This window comes from Macaca mulatta, chromosome 10 (genome assembly GCF_049350105.2).
Source record: "Macaca mulatta isolate MMU2019108-1 chromosome 10, T2T-MMU8v2.0, whole genome shotgun sequence".
Taxonomy (NCBI): domain Eukaryota; kingdom Metazoa; phylum Chordata; class Mammalia; order Primates; family Cercopithecidae; genus Macaca; species Macaca mulatta.
The window spans coordinates 83,209,474-83,229,862 of record NC_133415.1 but is presented as its reverse complement, the minus strand read 5'-3'; the positions used below and the strand labels follow the sequence as shown (position 1 = coordinate 83,229,862).

The 20,389-nt window shown below is 47.0% G+C and overlaps 1 protein-coding gene across 1 annotated transcript in view; it reads right to left on the bottom strand.

The window, feature by feature from the left end:
• ANGPT4 (angiopoietin 4) overlaps positions 1 to 4,542 on the bottom strand; it is a 45,266-nt gene extending 40,724 nt beyond the window's left edge. Inside the window, exon 1 of the mRNA XM_001112522.5 lies at positions 4,141 to 4,542. Within this exon, the coding sequence (XP_001112522.3) occupies positions 4,141 to 4,449 (309 nt within the window). The 5' untranslated portion in view covers positions 4,450 to 4,542. The remainder of the gene's footprint in view (positions 1 to 4,140) is intronic.
• Between the last annotated feature and the right edge of the window lie 15,847 nt (positions 4,543 to 20,389).

Here is a 20,389-nt window from a genome sequence, read left to right as displayed (position 1 = left end):
GAGTCACTGGGGCAGGGGCTTTCCAGGAGGGAGGAGGAGGAGAGGGAGGGAGGCAGAAGGAGGGGGAGAGAAGGGAGAAGAAAGGGAAGGGGAGTGCAGGGGAGGAGGAGAGTGTGAAAGAGGAGAGAGAGAGAAGGGGCAAGGCCGGGGCTCTCCCCATGCCCGATGAGCACTGGCAGTAGGACACAGCAAGCTATATGCTAGGAAAAGAGAGTGGGTATCTGGGGACTTGGAAACTCTGCAGTAGAAGGGTGCACCAAGAGCACCCCATCCTCTCGAGATCTTGCTTCCCTTGCCTCCAAAAGAACCTGCAGTTTGGAGTGAGAATCCAGATTGACTTTCACTGCTACTTGACTCTGGCAAGTCACTTTCCCCCTCTGGCCTGTTTCCTCACCTGTATACTGGGGAAACAGGAGGGGAGTTGGGGGCACAGGCTGAGCAGATGTTGGCCTCTGGGATTCGCAACAGGGAGGATCTCCCCTGTGTCTGTCTAGATGAATAGAATCTTGCTGAGAGCTTGTTCATCCCTTATGGCAATGGTGATGATGGTGATGATGATGATGATGGTGCCATTAGATGAGAGTATTTCAAAACTCTTTTTTAACTTTTCTGGGATGTTAGAGAAAAAGCCAAAAAAAAAGGGCTTTGAGTTTCAGAAGATCTGAGATATGCCTGGACCAAGAGAAGAACCAGAGGAAGGTCACAGCCACAGCAAGCACCCCCCACTGGGGCCCAGGAGTGTCAGAGGGGAGAGAGAGAAATTATTGTTTACATGAACCAAGGGTCACGTGTCTCAACTGGAGTGAAGAAGGACCTAAGAATTGCAGGACCCATGTCTCCACTTCCAGGGACAACCCCCGATGGAAATAGCCAACATGTGTTGAGTGTTTACTATACACTTGACACCAGGCCAAGGACTTCCTGGAATCATCTTGTTAAATCCTCAGAGGTAGGTAGTATTTTCACCTTGTTTTGTAGGTGAGGAAACCAAGGCTCAGAGAGATGAAGCAACTCCAGGTCACACAGCAAGGGGCAGAAATGAGACTGGAATCCCAGCAGCTGGGCTCCAGAGTCAGGGCTCTCACCGTTCGGGCCCTGCTGCTGCCCAAGGAGGGGATAGACCCAGGCAATGTGGTGACCTGGTGTATCTAGGCTGATGGGTCTGATCTCGTGGCAGGCTCCACAGGCACTGGGCGACCTGGCAGTGACTTGATTGCCAAGGGGATGAAGGAGTGCTCAACCCAAGGGGCTCCTGCCCCAGGAGATGGCACTGCAAACACCAGAGACGGTGCAGGACTGAGGAGTCCTTGAGAACACCAGCGTGGACAGTTGACATTCCCAGATCCAAGGACACGTGCAACTCTTGTACTGACTTGACCAAGATTGAGCTTCTCCCACTCATTGGTGCAGGGGCTTAAAATAGGGATTATGCTGAATTGAAGAAAAGCCCATCACACTGCTCAGGTGAGCTCCCCTGTGTCTTTGTGAAACACAAAGCCAGGCAGCAGGCTGGGAGTGCTTTGTGGGCAGTCTAACTTATTTTCCCAGCCATCCCTGACATACTGTCACTTTCACCTGTATGTCAAATGACATACTGACATTTTCACCATTTTGCAGACAGGGAGACTGAAACCTGCTCATCCATAACCATGTGGTAGGGAAGTACCTGCAGCCAGGTCAGCTGAACTCCCATATCAGTGATCTTAGGCCCCACGGCACTCTATGGTGACCTGACTGACCCCAGCTCAGGATTTTCAGGCTAGGTGAATGGATGCCTGGAGAGGACATTCCATCTCAGGCTGAGGCGTCGGACCAGGTGACCTTCTGATCCTGCAAGCCATCAGTTCAAGCCATCAGCTCTCAGCCAATGTTTCCCAAGCATCCGACACCCAGGGGATTCAAAGATGGATGAGAGTGAGAGGTGAGACTTGGGGTAGGAGGCCCAGTGGGAGGTGATCACATTGTTCATGGGAAAGGTGACAAGGCCTGAGCCAGAAAGATGGACCATGAGAGAAGCCTAGGCTGTAGGATGGGCTGGGCCAGCTGCCTGGGGAATAGGTGGGAGCCACAGGATGCCCCCAGGGCACAGACAGCCTGTGGCTGGGTGGTGTCATACCCTAAACAGAGAGAGGCAGGCACGAGGAGGGTGTTTGGAGAAGAGTAGGGAGTTATCTCAGACAGCTTTGGAGTTGAGACACCCATGGACCCTCAGATGGGATGTTGCGGGAAGTCAAGGTCATGGGTTTTGGGCTCAGGATCCCGTCGATGCCAATTTTGTGTCATCATGGAGCAGGATGGAGACCTGGGACCTGAGGGGTTGGAAGAACATTTATGCATTCATGCATGCACCCATGCTACAGACATTTATTGAGTACCTACTACATGTTAGGCACTATTCTAGGCCCTGGGAACCCAAGAGTGAGCAAAAGAGAAATGGCGCCTGCTCTCTGGGAGCCCACAGACCAAAAGAAATGTTTTTAAGAATATTAGGTAGGGATAAGTGCTAAGAAAAAAACCCAGAAACTGGCAGAAGAGATAAAGGGTGAAAGAAGGAGGGTGGCTATTTTATACGGGGTGGGCAGGAAGGGCCTCTGAGGAGGTGACATTGGCGAGGATAGGAGGCTGGGGTAAGCCCAGTAGGGGTCTGGGAGAGGGAACTCCAGGGAGTAAGGGTTCTTGCTTTTATCTGGATGCATGGTAGCCCTGGGAGGAGGGAGAGGATGTAACTTAGGTTTTGTTGGGGATTCTTTGGTCTGCTGCAAGGAGAATAGGGGGTGGGGGCCGAATGTTAGCAGGGAGCCAGGGTGGCAACCATGACAGTCATCCTGCCGGGAGCCAGAGGTGGTTGTCAAGCTTGTCTGCTGTTTAATACCTTCTAAAACTCCAGGAATTGGTTTGCATCCTTCATTCCCCAGTCACTGCCCAGACTGTCTCCTGGGTCCCTCTCCCTTTCCTTGGTAGCTCTCACTTAGGGACTCTCAAGAGTCCCAAATCAGACCTCCCAGGATGTCTCTTGTGCCCTCATGCCCTGCCAGGGCCAAGCCTGCCTTGCACACCTCTGTAGTTGGTGCTTCGCTGAGGGTACACAGTAGGTGCTCGCACTGTTTGCTGAAAGATGAAAGCATGACAGGGCATTCTACAGCAGTCCTGGTCTTGGGCCAAAACCACAATGGCATCCTCAGCTCCTTGCTTCCTTGCACTCCACATCCAATTCACCAGCAGAGCTGATGGGCTCTACCTCCAGAATCCACCAGAATTGGACTGGCCACACCCCCTCCCAGTCCCGTTCTGCTCCAGGCCTCCGGTACCTCGCACCTGGTGGCTGCAGCGGCCATCTCTTTGGGCTTCTTGCTTCTACCCTGCCTCCTACAGTCTATGCTGTTCAAATCAAATCACCGGTGTCTCTTGCAGTGGCTCCCACAACACTCAGAACAAAAGCTGAAGTCCTTCCAGCGGCCCCCACAGCTGCATGGCCTGCCCTTCTCTCACCTCTCAGACCTCCCCACACCCTTGCTCCCTCTCCTCTGCTCCAGCCACACAGTCCGTCGCCCCGCGGTTCTCCAGGCACTCACCGTTGCGGATACATTCCCACCTCACGGTCAACATACATGCTGCTCCCTTTTCAGAACGTTCCCTCAAATACCTGCCTGGCCTACTGTATCACTTCCCTTGTTCTCTGGGTTCAAATGTCACCTCTGAGATGTACTCTCTAATGATCTGACCTCAAGCAGTCACCCAGGGCCACCACTGGGTGGTGGTGGCCTCTTCCTTCTTCATGTTGCTTCACCATCTGACATAGTAGATTGTCTCTTATTGCCTCTTTCCCCCGCTAGTCTAGAGAGAGACATACTATACTGTTGTACCCCCAGCACCCAGCATAGCTTGGTCTGTCCAGCCCTTGGTCAGGGCTGAATGGATTTCTGTTGGATGAATGAAGGGATGGCAGTTAAAGAGCCAGGTTGCCAGCTTACACTGCCCAGTCTTGCTGTGTGGCCTCAGGCCCGTCCCTGCCCCTCTCTGTGCAACTCAGAGCCAGCTCTCTGTGCTCAGGGAAGGCCTCTGGGATGGACGCTCCACTTGCCGATTGTGACAGATCCCAAAGCCACCCTCTGCCCCCTGCAAGCCTCCCATGCCCCATACCTTCTTCAGCCACTGCGTGTTGTTCTGCAGTGCCTGCTCCAGCCGTTTCACCTGTTGGGTGGGCAACTTCTCCAGGCGCAGTGGGTTAGCCAGTGATTCCCTCTGGAGGGTGTTGGAGTCCCTGGAGGCCTCAGGCCCTGGAGGACAGGGCTCAGGCTTGGGCAGCAAGAAGGTGTAGCTACAGTGGCCGTGCTGGACTACAAGTGTCTCGCAGCCCCTGCCTGCCTCCTGCCCTGTCTGCTGAGCCACAGACATGGTGGCAACCAAGAGGAGGAGGCTGCCCCACAGCATGGCTAGCTGGGAGAGCATCTGGAGGCGTGGCAATGGCAAGGGGTGTCTGCTCAGAGCCCCAGGGACTGTGCCTGTGATGTCCTGCTGCAGCCAACAGTGGCCAGGCTTGCCTGCAGCTGCAGCTACAGACCTCTGTCTGGCCGAGCTCTGTCCAGGCGGCTATTTATACTTGCTCTGAATACCACGGCTGCTCTGCTTCCTCTCACCGCCTCCCTCCACCCCCACCCGACACCCTCTTACCTCTATTCTTCACTCCTTCCCTTCCTCCTTCCTCAGTCTTGACCGCACGTTGCCCTTACCCTAACCGTGCACCAACCTTGCTCTGCCTACCTCACCTCTGAGCCCTCTGATTATCCAGTGAGGCCTGGCTTCCCTGCTGGAGGGAAGGGAAGAAAACAGCCTGCAGACACGCGCACACACTCACGCACACACGAGCACACACTCACACGCACGCCGACGTGCACACACATTCATGTACACACAGACACGAAGCTCCAGTGCTGCTCGCTTTGGAAAACCAAATGCAACTTAACTCTCCCTTCCTGTCTCTGTCTATTCTCCCTCTTTCCCTCCACCCCCATCCCCTGCCCCCCAAGGCTAAGATCTCAAGTTTCAGCCCCGCTGCCATCGCCTTCTCTCCCCGCTGCACCTTCCTCCCTCTGGTTCCATGTTAGTGCTTGGAGTACAAGTGACCCCCCAGAGAGAGAAGAGAGAGGGGAGGAGGCAGAGGGGTGAGGCTGGGGAGGGCCCAGCGAATCCACTTTACTTCCAGAGACACAGAAAATCCTTCCAAGGTGGGGCAAGTGAGCAACCCAGCTGGGAGTTGCTTCCTGTCCTCTTCTCCCTCAGGGCCAAGGGAAAGTGCTATGCCCCAGGATGGCATTACTGCTTGTGACAGTAATGAGAAGTTGTCGTGTCCTGGGGCCGATCGCCCTGGGGCTGCTGGAGTGGGGAGGTGGAGAGGAGGTGGTGGGGAGAGGAGGTTGGAGTGTTGGGAGGCTAAGACCTAGGGTGGCCACAAGACCTAGGGTGGCCAACTTTGCCTCTCTGGGCCTCCACACCCTGATGTGTAAACCGAGTAAACCTTGTCTCTTGCAGGAGGAATGCGTGTGAGTCCTCAGCATGGGGATGGAGTTTTCAGCTTCCCGGTTCAAATCCTGGCTCGATCATCTACCAGCTGTGTGACTTTAGGTAAGTCACTTAACCTCTCTGTGACTTCATTTCCTCCTGAATGAAGAAAACAATACCACCTACTTCCCAGGGCATGAAAATTAGGTGAGTTAGAGCAAGGCTGGCACAGAGTGAGCACTAAATAAATATTTTCCGTTGTCAATGTTATAGTTACCATTGCACCTCGCCTCCCACAACCCACTGGAGCATAAACCCCTCTAGGGCAGGGATTTGTCCCTGGGGGACATGGTGTCCAGGCAGGAGGTGCCCAGGAGTTGGTGGGGCCTCTCACGGGTGGGCTGCCTTTGTGTTCTGCCAGCTGTATGGGCTTTTCCTCACTCCTTGCTTGTTTCCTCAGAGTAGGGGCCAGTCTGGCTGTTTAGTATTTTCCTTTTTGTTCTCCCAAATCCCGATAGAGTTTTGAATTGGGGCAGGCTGCTTCTGGGCAGCTGTGAACTAGGGTCTCATCTGGGGACTGAGAACATTATACCAGGTGTGGGGCTTTGGCAGGCAAAGGAAAAGCAGCTGGTTATCAGCCTCCAGCCTCCCCTGAGCCTTCCCCATGCTCTGAGCTCTGCGTGCCCCGCTTGGCCTCAGTTGCCTCAGCTGTAAATGGGGTCATAGCACCCTGACCATGTGAGAGGAAGCATGGTAATGTGGATTGGGAGCTTATCACAGCGCTGGGTGCAGAGGAGGCCATTGTGAATGGTGGTCGTCATTATGATTGTCTTGACTAAGTTGCTTGATAATCTCAACGAGGTGGTTACACCAGGCCCCAAGCTTAGATGGGCCCTGTGCTTGGTTTACACTCCACCAGCACTGTCTTGAAATTCTTAATACATGTGGAACAAAGTGCTCAGCGCTTGCATTCTTCACTGAGTTCCACAAATTAGGTAGCAGGCCCTGCCTGGGAAACATGAGGCTTCCCTCATCCCTCACTCTGCTCCTGACCTTACCATCCCATCAGACCTGTTCTTCCAATGTGATCCTTTAGATATTTCCCCCCTCTGTCACCTCTTCACTAGTCAGAATGCTGGATTGGAATCCTGGCTTTCCTGACCCCCCATTTGTGTGCCTTTTGCCAAGTTGCCTAACCTGTCTCTCAGTTTCCTCTTCCGTCAAAACAGTAATGTTACAGTGGCTAAAAGTCTGATTCCTGTAATAAGGTTAACACGGAGCCTTTCATGTAGTACATGCTCAACCAATGACAGCTATCATCATTACCCCCTGCTATGAATATGAATGTTTGTGTGCCCCCAAATTGATCTATTGAAACTTAGTCAACAAGGTGATGGTATTAGAAGGTAGGGCCTTTGGGAGTGAATGGTTAATGAGGACTCTGCCTTGGGAATGAGATTAACGCTCCTATCAAAGAGGTCCTAGACAGCTGGCCGTCCCTTTTGCTGGGTGAGGATGCAGTAAGAAAGCACCGTCTATGAAGTGGGAAGCTCTCAACAGACACCAGATTGGCTGGCGCCTTGATCTTGGACATCCCAGCCTCCAGAACTGTGAGAAATAAATTTCCGTTGTTTACAAGCCCCCGAGCTTAGTGCCTTCTGTTATAGCAATCTGAATGGGCTAAGACACCCCACCATCACTCTCTTAGACCAGGGTGCTTCCTCTCTTGCAGGGAGAGCAACAGCCTCAGAAGTGAACTCTGGTTAATTGACCTTTGCTATTGCAACCAGTGTAATTTCTTTCTTTCTTTCTCTCTCTCTCTCTTTCTCTTTCTTTCTTTCTTTTTCTTTCTTTTCTTTCTTTTTCTTTCTCTCTTTCTTTCTTTCCTTCTTTCTTTCTTTCTCTCTTTCTCTTTCTTTCCTTTCTTTTCTTTCTTTTTCTCTTTCTTTCTTTCTTTCTTTCCTTTCTTGTCTTTCTCTCTCTCTTTCTCTCTCTTTCTTTCTTTCTTTCTTTCTTTCTTTCTTTCTTTCTTTCTTTCTTTCTTTCTTTCTTTCTTTCCTTTCTTGTCTTTCTCTCTTTCTCTCTCCCTTTCTTTCTTTCTTTCTTTCTTTCTTTCTTTCTTTCTTTCTTTCTTTCTTTCTTTCTTGAGACAGAGTCTTGCTCTGTTGTCCAGGCTGTAATGCAGCAGCATGATCTTGGCTCACTGCAACCTCCACCTCCCTGGTTCAAGTGATTCTCCTGCCTCGGTTTCCCCAGTAGCTGGGATTACAGGCATACGCCACCACGCCTGACTAATTTTTGTATTTTTAGTAGAGACGGTGTTTTCCCATGTTGCCCGGGCTGGTCTCAAACTCCTGACCTCAGGTGATCCACTCACCTCGGCCTCCCGAAGTGCTGGGATTGCAGGTGTGAGTCACCATGCCCAGTCCAGAGTGATTTTTCTAAGACACAATCCAGCCCCGACTTCTTTGGTTAAAACTTTTCAGTTTTAAACTCCAACTCTTTCTGTGGTTTACAAGCCCCTGCCGGATGTGGCCTCCATTCTCATCACTGTTTCCCTGGCACTTTGTACCTTATCATTTGGAATTGGTTTTACTCCCCCGCATGCTTTCCGCCTTCTGAGGCCTCAGTGTCTACACTCCTGAGCAGGAACTTCTGTTTAAAAACTTCCCCCAACCTGTATTCTCCTAGCTTCCTTCTGCCTGTCTTTTGGTCTTATCTCAGGGATCACCTCCTCTGGGAAGCCTTCCTGCGTCTGTCCCTCCCCCTTAAATGGGAGTACTGCCTCCACCTCTGGGAGCCCAAAGGCCCTTGCCTGCCTGTCCCTCACCAAAGCACTCACCCTGCATTAGAAGGGCTTGTTTGCAGGCCTTGATCACCCTCTAGACTGAACGCCTTTCCAGGGCTGCTGTCACACTTTCCATTTTTATGTTTGTTGCCTGTCCTAGGGTTAGGCTCACAGTGGTCCTCATGAGCGTTATGTTGAATGAATAGTCTCCACTATTGAGCAGATGCTGGAGCTGCAGTCCCAAAGCAGAAAGGAAGGCAGTCACCCTTTCCTTTCCAGCAGGGGCAGCAGGAAGTTCTGTTTGAGTTGTTCTGAGTGTCTGGCCTCCAAATGCTAAAAACAAACCAACCCAGGTTGATTTTCCCATTGCCTGCTGCTGCCATGGAGGTAGAGCATAGAGAATAAACTTATATCCACCTGGATACTTTGGCTTTTGTTCAAATAGCTTGGGTAAAAAGGGAATTTATTGACTAATTTAACTGAAAATTTTAGGAGTATCTAGCTTCAGGCATGGCTGGATCCAGGTGCTCAAATGATATTAGTTTTTTTTTTTTTTCCCCCTCCAGCTCTAGGCTCTTATTTTCCTTCATCTCCTTATTTTCCTTTGAGTTCATTCTATAAGAGTTCCCACCATAATCACCACCACTACTGGCAACAGCAGCTCCAATCTATCAACTTAGTAACCTCTTTTAAGGGTGCCTCTTTCCTAATAGTTCTTGGAAAAGTTCCAGCTTGAGCCCTACAGCCATTCCTGAACCAACTATTATAGCTAGAGGGATGAGCTACTGTGGATGGGCAGGCTGGGTCCTGTGTCCAGGCCTGGAGCCTTGGAGCAGGTCAACCTCACTGGATCCGAAGGGACTGAGGGTGGGGTACAGTGACTGTCAAGGAAACCTGGAGTAGAATGATCAGGAGGTGGGTGGAGTTGGTGGGCATAAAGCACCTGCCTGCCTGCACCGTGACTCTCCATCCCCACCACCCACCAAGTGAACCCACTTCCCGCTCAGAGCCAATGGACCGTTCGAGTAACCAGAGATGCCATGGACCCTTACCTTGCATTTCACTCATGAGGAAACTGATACTCAGAGAGGGAGGCCGCTTGCCCAGTGTTACATGCTGGAATCTATTTTCTTGGAAGAACTGAACTTCCTGCTCCTGGGAGTGAATTGTGGGAAAACAGGGTCATTCCCAGAGGACCACTTGCCAATTCGGGCTCCTCAAATATCTGGATCCAAAAGAAGATTGTCCCCAGTCTGAATCTCCCACTCCGGGGAGAGGGTCACTCCTGGGTTGTTCCCACAATCCAGCCCTTCTGCCAGCCCCTCCCTTGGCAACTCCTTGCATTTCAACACCCTGGGTGATCATTGAGGGTTGCATTTGAGGCAGTTTAAACAGACCCCAGGCCTCTGGTCCTGTGCTGCTCATGCCCCTGAGGACACTGCCTGGGCATCTCCCAGAGCTACTGATGGCAACATGGCAAGAGCCCGGTGGGAAGCTCTGGGGCCATTGACAACCCTGGGGGATGGTCTGTGTGTCTTCAGAAGGTCCGGTGGCGAATCTTGTGCAGCAAACATCATGGCTTCCCCGTGAGCCTTTTCCACCCAAGACAACAGCCTGTTTGTTGACTGCCCTGCCTCCACTTTCTACCAACCCAAACCCAGAGCCGCAACAGAATTGCTGGATCACAAGGGGCCTAGGCTGGGTTTTGAGGTCACCCTGTGACCTCAAAAGAGCCCCACATGGCTGGTGCTCAATCTTGACTTCCCTTCAGTAGATGAGACTCAGTTTCCTCACCTATAACATGAGGAGAATAATCCCTCACTGGGAAGGTGGTGGTGGTGGGGTCTTCCAGTTACTGGTACTGTGTAACAAAGTATCCCCACATCCAGTGGTTTAAAGCAGTGGCAACGTCTACTTTACTCATAAATCTGCAATTGTGGCCAAGTTCCCTGAGAAAAGCTCAACTGTGCTCCATTCTGTGTCAGCTGGAGCAGCTTGCAGGCTGGGGTTTGCATCTGAAACTCATCCACTCATATATCTGAAACCTCAGCTGGGGCACTCAGCCAGGACAACTGCATATGGCCTCTTCATGTGGCTAGGGCTTCCTCACAGCATGGTGGCTGCTTCCCAGAGCAAGCATCTCAGGAGAGAGATTTAGGCAGAAGGTAGGTGATCTTTATGACCTAGCCTCATGGATCATGCAGGGCCAAGTCCTCTGTATCTGGTCAAAGAAGCAGCCACAAAGTCCCACTCAAGTTTTAGGGGAGGAAAAACAGACTCTACCTCTTGATGAGGAGGAGCAAGGTTTCAGAAGAAGATGTAGGATGGGGGATAGTGTTGTGGCCATTTTTATTTATTTATTTAGTTTATTTTTAAATATTTATTTATTTATTTATTTATTTTTGAGAAAGAGTCTCCCTCTGTTGCCCAGGCTGGAGTGCAGTGGCGTGATCTCAGCTCATCGTAAGCTTTGCCTCCTGGGTTCAAGCGATCCCCCTGCCTCAGCCTCCCGAGCAGTTGGAATTACAGGTGCACGCCACCAAGTCTGTCTAATTTTTATATTTTTAATAGAGACAGGATTTCACTCTGTTGGCCAGTCTGGTCTTGAACTCCTGACCTCAAGTGATCCACTTGCCTCGGCCTCCCAAAGTGCTAGGGTTATAGGTGTGAGCCACTGCGCCCGCCCTGTTATGGCCATTTTTAGAAAATACAATTGGCCATGGGAGGGTCGGATGAGAAAATGCCATTTAAGTGTTTAGCATGTAAGTGCTTGATAGTTGGTAGCTCTTATTATTATCTTTGCGATTATTGGAAAGACCCAGCATCTCTTTGCATAAAAATGTCCTTCAGAACCTGTGAGAGCTAAAGGTGCAGGAGGAAGTAGGATAATTTCCATCAGGGCTGCTGGAGCAATTGGCCCAGAAATGCACTGGGATTAGTCCCGAGTCACCCAGTGCATCAACACCCAGTCCGACCAAGACTGGCCTGGGACGTGGCTGCTGCTTCTCTTGGTAATGCTGTCTCTTCCTGGGGTATCTTCCTTGGCCTCCGTTTCTCCTCTGAACCATGACAGTGTCCTGGCTCTGCCGCCTCAGAGGCTGAGGGGATGAGGGCGGAGGACATGCATTCTCTTGGCTGTGCCCAGTCTGGGCCACCAGCGATGCCTGTCCTTTCTCAGGCCCGGGGAGCTCGGTTGCCTCTGAACCCACCCACGTCTGGTACTCCCTCCAGGATATGAAGACTAAGCCTGCCAGGTCAGAGGGCAGATCTATTTTGGAACCTGGGACCCCATAAAGGTCCAGAGGACCCTGTGACCCAGAAAACCAACAGGCCCCTCTTTGTTTTGTTTTCATCAAACTAGCACAACATGTCCCTCATAGAAAAGCCAGAAAATACATATTGGCAAGAAAGTGAAAATAAATGTTGCCTGTGCTCTCACCAGCCAGAGGCAGAAACCATAGCTAACATTTTGGAGTTTTTTCCCCCAAATAATTTTCCTCTGCATATAGATGCATATTTTTTTTGGTAGAGTTTCTAGCAAAAAAAAAAAAAAAAATTGTCTCAACGATTTTTTATTTTCTTTTACTTATTTGGAATTTTTCTTTTGGTAAAAAGTTTAGAGAGCCGGGCACGGTGACTCATGCTTGGAATCCCAGCACCTTGGGAGCCCGAGGTGGGAGGATCGCTTGAGCTCAGGAGTTCGAGACCATTCTGGCCAACGTGGCAAAACCCTGTCTCTTAAAAAAAAAATATTGAAACCTCCTGACTTCCAGTTGGAAGTTATGTTGGCCGGGTGCGGTGGCTCACACCTGTAATCCCAGCACTTTGGGAGGCCAAAGCAGGTGGATCTGTTGAGGCCAGGAGTTTGAGACCAGTCTGGCCAACATGGTGCAACCCTGTCTCTATTAAAAATGCAAAAATTAGCCAGGCTTGGTGGCACACGCCTGTAATCCCAGCCACTCGGAAGGCTGAGACACAAGAATCACTTGAGCCTAGGAGGCGGAGGATGCAGTGAGCCAAGATCATGCCGTTGACTCCAGCCTGGGAGACAGAGGAAAACTATGTCTCAAAAAAAAAAAAAAAAAAAAAAATCAGACAAGTGCACAGGATAACATAATACACCCCCATACCATCATCACTCCAAATGGGCACATGTTAACATTTTGCATATTTGTCTTCGATTGTTAAAACAATGAAATATTACAGGTAATGTCAGTATTCCTTATAACTCCTTCTTGGTTTCATCTTCTGTCCCTCCCTGCCTATAGGTTCACATCTAGGTATATAAATAATGTATAATATTTTTGTGTTCTCAAAACTTAAGTATATACTATTATACTGAATGCAGTGTCCTGCTTATATTATATTTTCCAGATTGATATAAATGACACATATAGATCTTGTGACCAAGGACATTTTCTTTTCACTGCTGTGCAGCATTGCATTATATAATTATAACACTCTTTATTTATCCAGTTTTTGGCAGATGGATATTTAAATTAATTCAGTTATCTTGTTATTCTCGACAATACTGCTATTACTATCTTATATGGGAACACCTGTGCTTATAAGCAAGGGTTCCTCTGGGGAGCTAAACGAGGCATGCTCCTCCTGGGTCATGGAATATATGTGCTGCCAGCCTGAGGCAGTTGCCAAATTATGTTCCAAGTCTCTCTGCCGAGTTAATTCCAGTAGGGTGAGGGGGTCTCCATTGCTCCGCACCCCTGCCACCCCTTGAGATGGTTATGCTTTACCTTTGTTCCAATCTGATGGCTGTGAAATCATACGTGTAATTATACAGCCTGCTTTTCCTACTTAACAGTATATTATGGAACTATTTTCCTGTGCAGAATATTGCTCTATATGTGCATGGTTCAAGGTGGCATAAGCTGAAAACCTCTATTGGGGTGTTGCTGGGATTTTCTTTACGAATTCCCTATTGTTGGACAACAGGGTTTGTTTTTTGTGGTAGGATTGCAAAACTGACCACAGATGCTACCCACCCCTGTAAGCATGCTTCTTTGCAATGTGACTCTGCAGTTCTCCCTATTAAGAGGCAAAGTTCACTTCTTCACTCCCTTAATGCTGACTTGGGCCATGTGACTTGCTTTGGCCAATGGAACATTTTCAAGCAGAGGCTTGAAAAGGGCTTGTGCTCTGGGGCTAGCTCTCTTGCTGCACCTGGGACCCTGAGACCACCATGTGAATGAGTCCTGGCTAGCCTGAGGGATGATGACACACTTGGCCAAGTCATCCTGTCATCCCAGCTGATATTAAACCATCCACCAGATTTGTGAGTGAGGCCATCCCAGACCATCTATCTAGCCCAGCCAAACTGGTGCAGACCAGAAGCAAAGTCCGGTTGGCCTGCAGAGATGTGAGAAATAAATGTTGTTTTAAGCCACTAAATTTTGGAGGTGGTCTGTTAGACGGCAAGACTGATAGAGTTCCACCCAGCATTTTCCTTTGCTCAACTAGCTACTGGCTGGGAAGCTTAGGCAAGTTGCTGAGCCTTAGTTTTCTCCTCAGTACAATGGGGGATTAAATATGCACCCCTCAAAGTCATTGTGAAGATTGAATGAGATGGCACCTGTCAGTATCACATGGCGAGGACCCCATAACCAGGGGTTCCTCTTTCACATCATGGTGGTCTTAAATGTGACCTGTGACCTTTCTTATTGCTTCTTGGTTCTCCCTGCTACCTTTTTCTCAAAAATGTACTCATCCTTCCAAGTTTGCTGGAGAGTACCAACATGTAAATGTAAATTCAAATCCCTAGTGCTCTCCAAGACTTCCAGGTCTCTCCTCCTTCCAGGCCTTTCCTCTTGAAATTAGGCATAGTGGCTGCGTGCAGTGGCTCACGCCTGTAACACCAGCACTTTGGGAGGCTGAAGCAAGCCAATCGCATGAGACCAGGAGTTGGAGATCAGCCTGGCCAACAGGGCGAAACCTTGTCTCTACTAAAAATACAAAAATTCGCCTAGCACGGTGGTGCATGCCTGTAATCCCAGCTACTCAGGAGGCTGAGGCATGAGAATCGCTTGAGTCTGGGAGGCAGAGGTTGCAGTGAGCCGAGATGGCACCACTGCACTCCACACTCCAGCAAGACCTGATCTCAAAAAAAAAAAAAAAAAAAAAAGAAAGAAAAAGTAAAAGAAAAGGAGTCTTCATCCAGACCCCAAGATAGGGTTTCGTGGATCTTGCACAGGAAAGAATTCAAGGCGAGTCACAGATTGCACTGAGAAAAGATAGTTTATTGAAAGCTACTCAGTTACAGAGAAGGCTGTCCTCAGAAAGCAAGAGGAAGAACGCACTGTCTTTGTTTTAAACTCTTCTAATGTAGGAGTCTTATCTATATAAAAGCTAAGTTATGTCTATGTGCAGATGGACTGACAGTGTGACAAAATCCATCACTGTTGACTTAAAGAAAGTTATCCTTGGCATTTTAGTAAGTATATCAGAGCATGACAATAATTATTTTGAAAGCATAAATTGTTATGTGATAATTGGAATATCTGGGCATTTTGCTGTCGTAAGAGTTTACTCTTGCAGGCGTTATTGAGCAGCTTCCTTAGCCATAAACATCTTATGACTGTGGGTTGTGATTAGCAAGGAATGTGTCTTGCTAGTTTTAAGATAGAGTTGATTTTAAAGTGGTGTCACCCTAGCTCTCCTATGCTCCTGTTTCCCAAACATAATCCCCCCTCTACTTAAGAGAGAACCCTTAATTTTAAGGGGAGATGAAAGGGGAAGGTCATTTTTCTGTAACTTCTTCCTGCTGACAGTGGACGTTGTTGACCTTTGGGAGAGAGTTCTCTCATAAGAGTTTGCAGAGAGCCTTCTAGGGAGCCAGGGAAACTCTTCATTTGAATGAAATCCCAACGATTTGGTTTAGTAAGTGTAGGGGCGGATAAGCTGCCGGACTATTTTATCTCCGTAATCCCATGCAATAAGTGCAACAGAAGTAAAAAGCACAATAACCAATAGCAATAAGTGTGACAACACCAAGCATGCTAAAAAGGAATACCTTCCAAGTGCTGGGGAGCTGGTGAAACTGTGCTGTTATGACAGGGAGTCAATTGCTGAGGTATGAGTCTCTAGGGAGTTCATGGCCTGAGATATATTATGAGAGTGACCAGGAATATAGACACAGCGTTCAGTCTTGATCAATGCACAGGTTTCCCCAGGGCTGCTGTTAAAATGTCTAAAGCCATATGGTTTTGCAAGGACATTTGTCTTACTCGGGATGTTTCTTCTGTCAGAAGCGTGATCACCAGATGAGTGTCGTTGAAAGCCACAGCAGTATGTTTTGCTAGCACTCCCACTTGTGATTCAATGTCTGTAGATGCTGCTTAAAGACAGAATATGGCCACAGGATATAACCACCAAGAAGTTCGTTTCTGTTGCCTACCACAGACCTTGACTACTTCCCAATTGGTGGAGAGGGAATCTAGATGTGTAAGGATCCATCCTAGAAGGTAGGGATGACCCCACGTGCATCATCCAGTCCAGTTGTAAGGTGAGTATGGCCAACTATGAGACCCACATGCCCATAACCATCCTGAAGGGGAAGGATAGTCACCTAACCGTAGAGATTCATTTTGCCATCCCATCCACATTTGGTCAGTTGAAAGGAGAGTCTGATCATTGTTGGGGTAGCAGCCATCCGATATTATAGATGTTGGTTTGGGGGGGTTTACTGTTGATGAAAAGAGTCGAACTCTGTGAAATATTTGAAGACTTATTCTGAGCCAAATATGAGTGACCATGGCCTGCGACACAGCCCTCAGGAGGTCCTGAGAACATGTGCCCAAGGTGGTCAGGGCGCAGCTTGATTTTATACATTTTAGGGAGGCATGAGACATCAATCAATAAAGTACATTGATTTGGTTCAGAAAGGTGGGACAACTCAAAGCGGTGGGGGGGGAAGGGGAGGCTTCTAGGCTATAGGTAAACTTAAACATTTTCTGGTTGACAATTGATTGAGTTTGTCTAAAGACCTGGGATCAATAGAAGGGAAATGTTTAGGTTAAGATAAAAGATTGTGGAGACCAAGGTTCTTTTGAAGTCTCATAGTAGCTGCCCTTAGAGACAATAGATGACAAATGTTTCCTATTTAGACCTTTAAAAAGGTGGTAGACTCTTACTTAACCTCTTCAGGATTGAAAGGGCCTGGAAGAAAAAGATCTAGCTATGTTAATAGAGATTCTTTACAGGTGCACATTTTTCCCCACAAAGGACAGCTTTGCAAGACCATTTCAAAATATAGCAACGAAACATGTTTTAGGGTAAAATATTTTAATTTTCTTCCTTGTCTCGTAACATTATGCCAGAGTCAGGTTGGAAAGTAAGTCACGATATATAGGGTTAAATAAAACCTATCTGAGGAGAATTTACGGTTTGTAGGGCACGACTCCCCAGACCCCTTAGATAGGAATTTGGACAAGAAAATGAAATCAGAGCCTAGTGTTCATTACCATTATGCCTTCCAAGGTATAAGGGTACTTTGCCTGACACCTGAATTTGGATACCTGTCAACCGAGTACATCATGTGTGGTATAGCCTAAGGTAGGGATGATATTAAGTTATTTGGGATTAACTGAAAAAGGAATTTCTTGGTTTCAGTGGAGGAAGGGAAGAAAGAGTGGTGTGTGTCCTTTTGGGAAAAGGAGGGTACTTATTTTCCGTACTGAAATTAGCTGATTGGATATGCCAAGGTAAGCCCAGGGTTGACAAAGTTTGTACCCATTTTGCAAACAGATATTCTCCAACTCTATAATAGAGCGAGCTCGACATTAAAACCAGTGGTCTCGTTTTCACAGCATCACTTATCCACTGGATGGCTTCTTCTGGAAGAGAAGCCGTAGATCCACTATTGGCTCACAGGAGTATTCTGGAATGGTGATCCCTGCCCCAGATGCCTGTGGGACTTCATGAGAGACAGGTTTAACTTGGGATAAATGTACCCAACTGTGTAATCCCTTAAGTTTAAGTGTAGCAGGAGTGCCTGGAAGCACATGGTAGGGTTCTTTCTATTTTGGGGAAAGCTGATCTGCAGGGGATCCCTCCTTCCAAGGTTTCAATAGCATGAAGTCTCCTGGTTGAACAAGAGAGAATATTTATGAAGATGGTCCTGACACATGTATACTGAACAAACACCTTAAGGTATACTTAACAAAATCCTTGCCAGGCATGGTCTTAGATCCTGTTTATAATTTGATATCTTCTTGCCATAAAGTGTCTATTCTATCAGTCTTATGATCTCTGTTTTAATGTTAATGCTGGTCAGTTGTGCCTGAATTCCAAAAGGAGAATTGTATAGCGAGGTGTGTTTGACCCCCCAGCCCCACTTCCCATCATGGCCAGAACCAGTTTTTTCAGGATTTAAAAAAAATTATTATTTCCTTTTGCCAAGAGGAGGTCTGTTCTGTTGGGTGGCTTAGGATATTTATTTATTTATTTATTAGCTTAGTTTATGGTCTCCCATTTTGTCAAGGTGCCAGAGGCAGTATTGCGGGCTAAGCTTTTATTGTGTCCCATATCAATGCTGGGGTGGTGTGCTACTTGCCCTGGTCCATTACCTCCCTTGGTGGAACCCTTATGGTCAAGGAACTTAGAGTCAAAAGACTTATAGCCAATTAAATGTTCTAGGACAGATGGGAATGGAGGTAAGCAGGCACTCATTAATCTTAAAGCCTGTTTTAAGCAACATAAGAGCCAAAAATCAAAAGCCAAAAGGCAAGTTTATAAAATTGGCTAATTTATAAACTCTATGCAAGAGCTACCATAATCTTGGCTTGTGGCAATTAGCTATACAAACTCAAGCATTATGTTTAGCTGTTTAGGGATCTGTGTGCCTGTCCTTGATTTGGAGGGTCTGAATTAATTTTATTCCTCAAAACTGGCCCTTTCAATCTCATGTGATAATCCCTGGGCATGGAGGAATTGAATAGTTTCAAATTTTGGAGGTAAAACAAAACATAAGGAATTAACATTTTAAACTAAAAGTCATAAGCCCTGCCTAATTTTGAGGGTGACAGGAAAGGAAGTTCACAGGTAGCTAAGCATTTAAATTATTTAGTATCAAGGCATAGAATGAATTATATTATTTCAGATAAAGGCAAAATTATTAAATGAGTCTTAATGTCTTAATGTTTTTGACTGCCTCTGTGTCTTATGAAAGCAGTTTATTTTCATTGTCACTTTTGTCCAGGTCTAAAGATGAGACTTTGGTCAACTTGAGCTTGGTATCAGATACTGGCAAGAGTCAGTGCCTTATTTTTTGGGGGAAAAGAGTCTCACTGTCACCAAGGCTGTACTGCAGTGGTGAGATCCCGGCTCACTGCAACCTCCACCTACCAGCTTTAAGCAATTCTCATGTCTCAGCCACCCAAGCAGCTGGGATTATAGATGTGCACGTACCACCACACCTGGCTGATTTTTGTAGTTTTAGTAGAGATAGGGTTTCGCCATACTGGCCAGGCTGGTCTCAAACTCCTGATCTCAAGTGATCTGTCTGTCTCAGCCTCCCAAAGTGCTAGCATTATAGGCATGAGCCACTGTGCCTCACAGTCAGTGCCTTCTTTAGATGAGATATTGGACCCAGAAGTCAGAGCCCTGTAACTTAACAGCACAAGGATTAGTTAATAACACCTGATAAGGATGCTTTCAAGGGGGAAAGAGTGAGTCCTTTAATTGATGTTCTTCCAATATATGTAATTATCAGGCTGGAGGTGGTGATCCTGGAGTTCATGGTCTGACTGGAAGCTGTAAAGACTTACAACCTTGCAGTGCTTAATTTTTGCGGCTTTAATAAGCCCCAGCAATATGACTAAGTCAGAGACTTAATTTAGGATTTTGATTTTGAAGATGTTTATTAAAGATGTTAAAAGGCTCAAAACATTTGATCAAAACAGAAGCACAGATCATGGTAAAATAGCAGTTACTCATTTACCCAAAGTGATCATCAAAATACTTTACAGGCAATACAGAAGGTTACATGATTGTAAAAACCTTAACCCTTTTAAAATCTCAGTTTCTTTAGCAATCAAAAACCTAATAAAGACAGCATAGAAATTTTCTTGATAATAACGTAAAATCTCAGTTTTTTAAGCCATCTACTAAAAAAGCAAAAAAGACCTACTGCAATGTGACTACTTTTACTTATGGAAAGCTCATTTAGATAACTGGGAAGTCAAACTTAATGAAAAAAGTGCTTGAATTTAATCAGACACAGGAGGACTGTTTTCAAGGTTATGAATATAGCAGGGGAATACATGACTCCTAGAAACAGCATGAGAAGTTTTCTGATCGCATTGAAAATTTAGACATATCAAGAAAAGCCAATGTACAGAATGCAGTTATACTAGAGGAAAACATTGCTTTTCTAGACCTCCAAGATGCAACATTTTAGCATTTGGCCATAACAACAGTTAGAACCAGAGGGGGGAGAAAGTTACAGAAGCTGACACAAAAATTAAAGGAGAGAGTTATCATCTCAAGCATTCTCAAAGGGAGAAACAGCTGAAAGCTGTTTTTTTCAACAGCACAGCAACAGTTGAACTTCTGAGATATGATTCTGAGAAGTTTTAAAAAGAAATAGGTTATAAAATTAAAGGTAAGATTTTCTATAATTTATTTAAGGAGCATATCAATATCTTTTTTTTCCTAGTGGAGATGTTTATTATAAATTATTTAACCAGCTTTATATGATGAATAGCTTGGTAATATCTTTTTTTTTTTTTTACTACACTTTAAGTTGTAGGGTACATGTGCACGATGTGCAGGTTTGTTACATATGTATACATGTGCCATGTTGGTGTGCTGCACTCATTAATTCGTCATTTACATTAGGTATATCTCCTAATGCTATTCCTCCCCCCTCCCCCCTCCCCACAATAGGCCCTGGTGTGTGATGTTCCCCTTCCTGTGTCCAAGTGATCTCTTTGTTCAATTCCCACCTATGAGTGAGAACATGTGGTGTTTGGTTTTCTGTTCTTGCGATAGTTTGCTGAGAATGATGGTTTCCAGCTGCATCTGTGTCCCTACAAAGGACACAAACTCATCCTTTTTTATGGCTGCATAGTATTCCATGGTGTATAT